The sequence below is a fragment of the Danio rerio genome, chromosome 18 (assembly GCF_049306965.1).
Source record: "Danio rerio strain Tuebingen ecotype United States chromosome 18, GRCz12tu, whole genome shotgun sequence".
In the NCBI taxonomy this organism is placed as follows: domain Eukaryota; kingdom Metazoa; phylum Chordata; class Actinopteri; order Cypriniformes; family Danionidae; genus Danio; species Danio rerio.
In genome coordinates, this window is record NC_133193.1 from 3,872,825 (window position 1) to 3,882,500 (window position 9,676).

At 37.8% G+C, this 9,676-nt stretch overlaps 2 protein-coding genes across 5 annotated transcripts in view; one reads left to right on the forward strand and one right to left on the reverse strand.

Annotated features, from left to right (window-relative positions):
- Positions 1–513: 513 nt before the first annotated feature.
- On the reverse strand, positions 514–6,754 carry LOC100538302 (uncharacterized). 2 transcript variants are annotated; one of them, XM_073930178.1, is made up of 4 exons: positions 4,219–4,664; positions 3,420–3,682; positions 2,983–3,212; positions 514–1,548 (listed from the first exon to the last, which is right to left on the reverse strand). In XM_073930178.1, exons 2-4 carry the CDS (start codon positions 3,506–3,508, stop codon positions 656–658), a joined length of 1,212 nt encoding a protein of 403 aa, XP_073786279.1. In that variant the 5' UTR covers positions 3,509–3,682; positions 4,219–4,664; the 3' UTR covers positions 514–655. The 2 variants fall into 2 exon arrangements, with proteins under 2 accessions (XP_073786279.1, XP_003200464.1); XM_003200416.7 differs by having other exon boundaries at positions 2,983–3,216; positions 3,420–6,754.
- capn5a (calpain 5a) overlaps positions 6,542–9,676 on the forward strand; it is a 54,217-nt gene continuing 51,082 nt past the window's right edge. For 2 of the 3 annotated variants that reach the window (XR_012393720.1, XR_012393721.1), the window contains exon 1: positions 6,739–6,991. The gene's annotated coding sequence lies outside the window, so the exon portion shown is untranslated. 3 annotated transcript variants of the gene reach the window in all.

Genomic DNA, 9,676 nt, shown 5'->3' on the forward strand with positions numbered 1-9,676 from the left:
GGGAAAGAATAAGGGAATGCTTGTTTCCATTTAACCATTGCTATTGGAGGAACACTTTAATCTGCAGTTAGGATTTTCCTTATATAGTTAATTCATTCATTTTCTTGTCGGCTTAGTCCCTCTATTAATCCGGGGTCGCCACAGCGGAATGAACCACCAACTTATCCAGCAAGTTTTTACACAGCAGATGCCCTTCCAGCCGCAACCCATCTCTGGCAAACACCAAGTAATAAAAATCTTTATTTGGTGTGGCCATGTTTTTTTTTTTGTTTTTTTTTTTGGCTGTGAAAAAGTGACGAATCTGCCAATCTGCAGCTTACATCTGGAAAGAGACACCAGTTAAGTCACCATTTTAACCGTAATACCGGACTGCCGGTAAAATCTGTTATATATATATATATATATATATATATATATATATATATATATATATATATATATATATATATATATATATATATATATATAATATGACTGCTAACGCATGCAATAAATGTACTACAAATCAGTGAATAAGTTCAATTTGGGTTTATTATCAGTAATGAAGTAATCAATAAACACACACAGAGAATTGTTGCCTAATCACTGGCCAGTACTTGAAAACAAATGTAGCTCTGCTGTCGTTCTGGCTTGCAAATTTCTCAATGGCCTCTGGTTAAAACTGTGAGACTGTAGCAAACTGTGAGACTGTAGCGTCAATGTTTTGATCTAGTTCAGTCGACTGATCATCATTTTCCTCACTGGCCGTATTGAAGTCTAGAGATTCCGCACGTTTCATGATGGCGTCGAGTCGCGTCAGCGATCTCGTCCTCAGCTTCGGCCTGACCTCTACTTCATCCTCCACCTCTGAGTCTTTAATATGACTAAACCGATTCCCTTCTTCGTCATAATTGTAGACTTTAATGACGCGGGATTTCTTCTTTGGATGTGGACTGACCACCGATCTGAACTCCCGAGTTTCTTCATCTCCTTCGCAAGTCTGTTGGTTTCCCTCGTCATTCCCGCCAGTTTCTATAACATCGTCAACAAAAACGTCGTCAACAAAACTAATATCGACCGTGTCCTCGTCGTCAGTGTCGCTTTTCTTGAAGAACACTGATTGAGATTGTGCCGTGGTGTTTTGTAAGTTGTTCTGTTCAATAACGTCTTCTTTTTTAAAGGGTAACCAAACGCGAATCGTTTGTAAACATTTTATGACGTAAGATCTGCTAAAGGCGCCAAGTGTGAAGGCGACTAAAAAGCTCGCTATCACTGATGAAGCGACAGCAGCCACGAAAACGCTTTCAGACACTGTTTCTGCATAAACTTCCTCCTGTCTGGTGGTGCTTAGTCGTTTTTTGATTTTGGGATTTAAGGCTATTACATTAATTCTGTAGGGTATGATTGTTTTGCTCGTCTTGTCCTCACAGATACAGAAATATAGTCCATCATGACTGGATGTGGCTCGTGAAATCTTCAAGGTGCCATTGCATGTTTCCACCGGGTCTTTGTTTTGACGGTTGCAGCCTTCTAACTGCCCGAAAGGTGTTTTCCAGAACAGAGAAAGCACTGAAGAGAGGAAAAATAATAACATGACCAAACAGAAACTCTGCACCATTCACTTGTTCCAAATCTGTTTGACTTTCTTTCTTTTGAACACAAAAGAAGATGTTTTGAATAATGTTGGAAACCTGTAACCATTGACTTCCACAGTCTATTTGTTTTTCATAGCTAATATCAATTGTTTTTCAGCTTTCTCCAATATGTTATTATGTGCTCAATGGGGGGGAAAATACTTAAAGGTTTGAAGCCACTTGAAGCAGATTAAAAACTAAATAGTGGTGAACTTTAACATTAAGCTAAAGATCCCTCAATCAGGCCCGGATTAAGAATTCAGAGGCCCCTGGGCACAATGTCTTGGCTCCCTACCTGGCCGCACCCCTGTAGTTGAATTAAAAAATAAGATTAATAATAATAATAATTCTTGCAATAACTCGTTTGAATTTTAATTTATTATCTTTCTATTGCCAAAGATGTTCGGTGACCAAACCCTTTTTTTTTTATTGAATCTAATAAACCTGTTCTGTTTAAATGCACCATAATTATTGGCTGTATTAACAAAAAAAATGCAAGTATTAATTTTCAAAAACAGGTAGGCTGACCACCAAAAAAGTCCATTTTACAATTTATGTATATTTTACTACTTAAAACTGCATTTCGTTGTCTTGTACATGTGTAATGACAATTTCACAGTTAGCTGATAATCAAAGCGTATTTGGCATGCTGTCCCGGGAGAGAGCCCTGAGCTCGTTATATCCTCGAGCCCGGGGCTCCCTACCATTAGAAGGGCAAGAGGGGAGTTTGAGGTCAGGTAGGTCTCGAGAACTCCCCTGCTTGTCACTGTGAGAAATGTAAAATATAAGGTTGTATTGGGTGATAATTTGGTTTAGTCGATTGGCTATGGTTTATGTTTTTGGACGGTGGGAGGAAACCGGGGAACCCGACGGAAACCCACGCGAACACGGGGAGAACATGTAAACTTCGCACAGAAACACCAACCAGCCCTACGGGTTGGACCGCCGGTGTTCTTGCTGTGAGGAAACAGTGCCACTGGGCCACCGTGTCGCCCAATCAGAAAAAAGGGGGAGGATGTAGGGGTGGAAAGGGGGGGAGCTTCAAGATAAAGATAACTGGAGTGAAAAACCCAGGTTATTTATAATGCTTCCGTAATCATCTAATAGGGCTGATTACGGAGCTAACAAGGAGCCAGCCATGTTGATTATAAGCACGTGATCCTCTCGAAAATAGTTTATGAGTAATTAGTTATTATTAGTTTATAAACCGCACAAAGTTAAATCTAATCTAATCTTAAGTAACTTTAAGGTTGATTGTTTTTGAGAAATGCAGTCAACTTTACAAATCTCTTAATTGACAAAGAAAATAAAGATTAATTGCATTCCCGAACTACAGTAAGGACTGAATTCCTCTGTAAGTTGTGCTCACCTTCAGATCCTGAATCTCTGCACTGAAGCGTCAGTGTTTCTCCTGCATGAATGGTCAGTGAGTTTTCATTTCTGACCTGCAGATGTTTCATTTGACTCTTCGTAGTCTCCAGCAGCTCTTCAGATGTTCTCTCATAAATATCGCTGTGTGCCGCAGCATTATGTGTGAAGACGCACAGGAAATCCCAGATGAAAATCAACGTCAACAGAGAGATGCGACTGAACTCCATGCTGTCTGAAAGAAAATGTTCGATATAACTTATTATGAGTTATTATTTTAGCAACTTGACTACTATTTCCACTATTACATTTGCAGTAATTACATAAAAAGTCTATTTTGACAAATTTTTTTCACAAAATATCTAACAAAACAGCTAGTTTGTGTCCAAAAAATACATGATATGACATAAGTGTCACTCAAATCAGTCAAATACTCACAGTATATGAGTGTTGTACCTTCTGTTTTCTCCAGAGGAGTAAAGTGCAGTCCTCACATGACGGCTCTTATAATTCATCTCGTGCTCCATGTTTAAAGATTAACATTTTTCTCCTCAATAATAGACAGGGTGTTTGTGTGAATGAAGATGCCACTGAATGTTTTAGTAGTTCACTGGTTTATGTTTGACCTGGGTAATTTGCCATAAATGATTTTCCATCCTGCTAAATGTATAAATAAACTCCTTATGGGGCGACGCAGTAGCCTCACAGCAAGAAGGTGGGCCACTGGTTCGAACCTCGGGTCAGTTGGCGTTTCTGTGTGGAGTTTGCATGTTCTCCCTGCTTTCGCGTGGGTTTCCTCCGTGTGCTCCGGTTTCCAGACAGTCTAAAGACATACAGGTGAATTGGGTAGTCTAAATTGTCCATAGTGCATGAGTGTGTGTGGAAGTTTCCCAGAGATGGTTTGCGGCTGGAAGGGCATCCGCTGCATAAAATTGTGTTGGATAAGTTGGCAGTTCATTCCGCTGTGGCGACCTCGGATTAATAAAGGGACTAAGCCAAAAAGAAAATGAATGAATGAAAGAATGAAACTGCTTATGAATATTAACAGTAAACTGCAATTGCTTGATTAGGTACATTTTTAACACAGTTTTACACAGCAGATGCCCTTTCAGCTGCAACCCAGTACTGGGAAACACCCATACACACTCATACACTACAGCCAATTTACTTCATCCAATTCACCTTTAGCGCATGTGTTTGGACTGTGGGGGAAACCAACACGGGAGAACATGCAAACTCCACACAAAAACGCCAGCTGGCCCAGCCGGGACTCGAACCAGTGACCTTCTTGCTATGAGGTGACAATGCTAAACACTGAAATTCCCCAAAATGAAAAATCAAATTGTCTATTTAAAAGTTGAAGTATAAAAATGTAAATAGTCGGTGTAAATAGCCTAACGTTATGTGCGCTGGCATATAGCAGCAACATGCTCACGGCGACCCAAGTTCAATTCTCGCCTCGAGGTCCTTTGCCAATCCTTGCCCTCTCTCTGGGTTGTTGCTAGAGCGGATACGTTTGCGGAAGTTAACGCGAATTATTTCTATCATTTATTAAATTTCTCATTTGTTGTATTTTATTAACGTCTACCCCCACCCCAACCCCAACCCTAAACCCAACCGTCACAGCAATGTAAAAACAGTTGTTGTACCGAGTATTAGTTATGTTATCTATTAAATTACCCCAAAAAAAAAAAAAAAATTTAACGCCTACCCCCACCCCAACCCTAAACCCAACCTACTGTAAAAAATATTAATTATTGTTATACAGTGTCATAAAAAATGCTGCTTTATTAATGTGCATATCGCACTTCCGGCCGGCCGCATATCCGATCTAGACATTACCCTCTCTCTGCTTTCAATGCGTTCCTGACTGAAATCTCTACTGTCCTATCATAATAAAGATGAAAACCCCTGAACATAGTTATTAAAAAAATTAAATAAATGAATCACAATTTAAATGGAACAAATAATGGACAAATAAATAGACATGTTATTAAATGACATTTAATAAAACGTGGCAAAAGAAAACCAAGTGGCAAATAGAGAGAAAAAAGCATTTGTCAATGCCTTTTAAAAAAGCTGTTTAAATTGTGCATATAAATGCATTTAAAAGGATATATTAATATACATTTTTGTACTGTTTGATTAATCAGTGTTTAAAAACATGAATTAAACAGATGTAAAACTGTCTAAACTTTTAAAAGTTTTTTATGGATTGTTTTATTTAATGACATTTAAATGCATAGGTACTGTAAACACATTTAAATATGTCTATCTGTTTATTATATTTACATTTTTATGCATCAATTGTTAAATTGATCATTTGAGTCGTTAATTTATTTCTAACTGGCGCTCCTGGTCCTCCATAATTTCCGTCTTTTCATACTGCTCTTATTCTAATTATTCATTCATTCATTTATTTTCCCTCAGCTTAGTTTCTTTATTCATCAGGGGTCGCCACAGCAGAATGAACCACCAACTATTCCAGTACATGTCTTAGAGAGCGGATGCCCTTCCAGCCACATCACAGTACTGGGTAACAATCATACACTCTCACATTCACTACGGACAATTTAGCTTAGCCAATTCATCTATAGCGCATGTGTTTGGGTTTGGACTGTGGGGGAACCCGGAGCACCCAGAGGAAACCCACTCCAACCCTGCTGAAAAACCTAGCTTAAACCAGCCTAGTTGGCTGGTTTTAGCTGGTTGACCAGCCTGGTTTTAGAGGGGTTTGGGCCATTTCCAGGCTGGTTTCCAGCCATTTCCAGCTTGGTTTTAGCTGGTCTGGCTGAAAAATGACCAGCTAAATCCAGCTAAAACCAGCTTGACCAGCCTGGTTTAAGCTGGACATAGCTGGTTTTGGCTGGACTCCCAGCTTGGCTAGGGTGGTCAAGCTGGTTTTAGCTGGTCATCTCCCAGCCTGACCAGCTAAGACCAGGCTGGAAATGGCTGGAAACCAGCCTGGAAATGGCCAAAACCCCTCTAAAACCAGCTTGGTCGACCAGCTAAAACCAGCCAACCAGCCTAGGCTGGTTTAAGCTTTTTTTTTTTAGTAGGGGGGGAGAACATGCAAACTCCACACAGAAATGTTAACTGGCCCAGCCGAGACTCGAACCCGCAACCTTCTTGCTTAGAGGTGACACTGTGTCGCCCATTATTATTGTTACAACTACTACTATTGTTGTTTAATTGTTTCTGTCATTGTTTACGATGCTGACCATGAAAACTGATTTACAGCCCAAGAAGCCAGATCAAGCGAGATAAAAATCAAAGAATATGATGGGCTGGTGATGTCTTGCGCTGAGAAAAGTAACACTAATCACGTGATAACTGCTAGCAGAAGTTTACTTCTGATAGTTTTTGAATTGTACGTTTTCAGGCATCTTTTTAAAGCCACATACGATTACAGCCTTATACGCCGATTTCACAATAATAATAACAATAATAAGAATTGTTAGCAATCTTTATAAAACCTACAAATATAAAACCTAGCCTGCGTTGTTGCCACAAGATGGCGGCATTACGCTTAAAAATCACCTCAGTTCCCGAAACTGCACGTTTTGCGTTTCTCTTTCATTTGGTTCTTTCGTTTTTCCCAAGGCTGTTATAAAAATAGATGCCAACTGACACTAAAGACTGCAGACAGTGAGTTATAAGCCATCCGCTTTCTCGGAAAAGTTTGATGTTGTCATCGATAGCGCTTATTCAGGACGTGTTTCCCTCTGATAAATTGGAGTGAGTTGCAGAAAAACACACGCGAGTGATCAGACAAGGCGAGGCTCCTCCCTCACTCACACACACTAAAAACACGACACAAGAGATACAAACACTCCGGCCGGACTCATCTTCATCACAATCATTAGAGTCTCTGGAGAATTCAGGAGAAACTGACTCTGAAAGCTGGACATGCATTTCTGCATAAGGATCATTCAATAACCAGCAGCATCTGTTTAATATCCTCCTTTAAAATCTTCATCCAGCTGGGAGAAACACGAAGACTTGTGCAGGTAACTGACAGAATTAAGATTTTAACAATTTTACAAATAATCCCATGTGTGTGTGTTTAAAATGAGCCATTATTTAAGTGTTTAAAACACATATATGCAGTGTTTCACAAGTTTTACACTTATTTTAGCGAGTTTTGAGTTTGTTGGTGTGTGTGGAATGTTGGAAAGGGAGGAGTTTTTACACTGTCAAGCTCTAAATGAACGTGATATAGGCTATTGTTAAGGTTGTATGTATGTGTGTGTGTGTGTATATATATATATATATATATATATATATATATATATATATATATATATATATATATATATATATATATAAATTATGTTATGTTAGACACATACTGATCAAATTAAAACACTATAAATAGAACCACGAAACAATTCACTAAAAGTGTTCATGTGGTTAAATAATACTTGAATGTATGAATATTACTTTCATACCTTTACTAAAACTTTACTAAATCCACCCTTTTCACATTTAATCATCTTGTAAATCTTAAAAGATAAAAAATATCCCAAAATAAAAGTTTAAAGCGTGATACTACAGTCCTATATAGTATCATATATATGTTGGAAATGAAAAGAAATAATAAATTACATGTGTTTAGTATAATAATTTATAAAATCACACTTTTGTATAGCTCATATAGTGATAATTGGGAATATGCAAACATTTCAGTTTCATTCGGAGGCCACAAGTTAAACTAAAGTATGGTTATTTAAGGCTGATTTTGCTTTTTGTTTTTGAACTCTGTACATTTCATGCCAGGAAACCCCACGAGTTAAATATTGTGACTGCAATTCATAAAATATCCAGTTATTAAAACATTTTTTTAGAAAATATATGTAGACCTTGATTTAAACCACTGGATAAATTTAACAACATATCGTACATCCTGAAATGAAAGTTACAATCCAAACACACTGACCTACTTTATTTTTTTTTTTAAACAAAAAACTTATTGTCCCAGACATGTTTATCTGTCGGCAGATTCTGCAGTCACACACATGAAATATTTTTGACCGCATAAGTTATACTTAAATGTCTGAACATCAGCTGACTTCATTCATCGACTAAATCATTAATTTAATAAGCTGGTAAAACTTACAAGACATTAATCAATAAAAAATGGACTAATAATAAAATACAGTTTCCACATAGGTTTAATGTTTTGCATCATATTTCATAAATCAGATTTTTACGGTTGATATCGTCTGAGACAGTAAGAATATGAAAAATAATTTCCCACAGTTTTGTTTAGACTGAGCAAGACTAGGCAACAACGAAGCAGATGCTGATGTTCATAAAACTTGTGATAGATTGTAAATGCCTGACATCTTATAAAATAATAGTACACTTCAAAATTCATAGTTATTTTTACTCTTTTATCCTATAATATGTCAGTATAAGATGCTATTTAGATGCTTAGTTTTGTGCTCTGCTGTTTTAAAACAATGCAATGCTGATTGAAAGATGAAGAAATAAACCATCATGAAAAGCATCGAGATCAAATGTGATAATTAAGTTGCTCTAATTCATTCTAGATGTTGACCTGTGAAACATTAAATTTTTGCTGTTTTATTTTTATGTTGGGCCAGCGATAATTAGTTTAAAAAGTGTTTTGTGTTTTATAAACTTATTTATTTGTTTCTACATTTTTAATGAAACATTTTGCAATCAAGTTATAAAGTGAGAAAAATTATCATGAGTACATTTCTGGGTATATACTTAAAAACATGAAATAGTTAAAACAGTACCGTTTCATGACTGAGATTATCTATCTGTCTATCTATCTATCTATCTATCTATCTATCTATCTATCTATCTGTCTGTCTGTCTGTCTGTCTGTCTGTCTGTCTGTCTGTCTGTCTGTCTGTCTGTCTGTCCGTCCGTCCGTCCGTCCGTCCGTCCGTCCATATATTTTTTTAGAATTATTTCAAGATATACACTACCTGACAAAAGTCTTGTCGCCTATCCACGTTTTAGGAACAGCAAACAATAACTTGACTTCTAGTTGATTATTTGGTATCAGAAGTGGCTTATATGAAAGGCAAAGGCCTCTAGATTACGCTAATTTTACCAGAATAAAATATGATCATGCCTTGATTTTTAATCATTTTTTTAGGGTGGTAAGGTCTGTCTCTGCTTAGACAAAAGTCTAATCACTGAACAGAAAAAAGTCCAGTATAGAATATAAAGTCCTGCTGCAGTGGAAACAGAATGAATATTGTGTGTGACTCCATCATGAGCTTGGAGGACTGCATCCATACATCTCTGCAATGACTCAAATCACTGATTAATAAAGTCATCTGGAATGGCGAAGAAAGCGTTCCTGCAGGACTCCCAGAGTTCATCAAGACTCTGGATTTATATTCAGCCCCTCCTCCTTCATCTTAACCCCAGACATGCTCAATAATGTTCATGTCTGGTGACTGGACTGGCCAATCCTGGAGCAGCTTGACCTTCTTTGCCTTCAGGAGCTTTGATGTGGAGGCTGAAGTATGAGAAGGAGCGCTATCCTGCTGGAGAATTGTCCCTCTCCTGTGGTTTGTAATGTAATGGGCAGCACAAATGTCTTGATACCTCAGGCTGTTGATGTTGCCGTCCACTCTGCAGATCTCTCACACGCCCTCATACTGAATGCAACCCCAAACCATGATTTCTCCTTCACCAAACTTGACTGA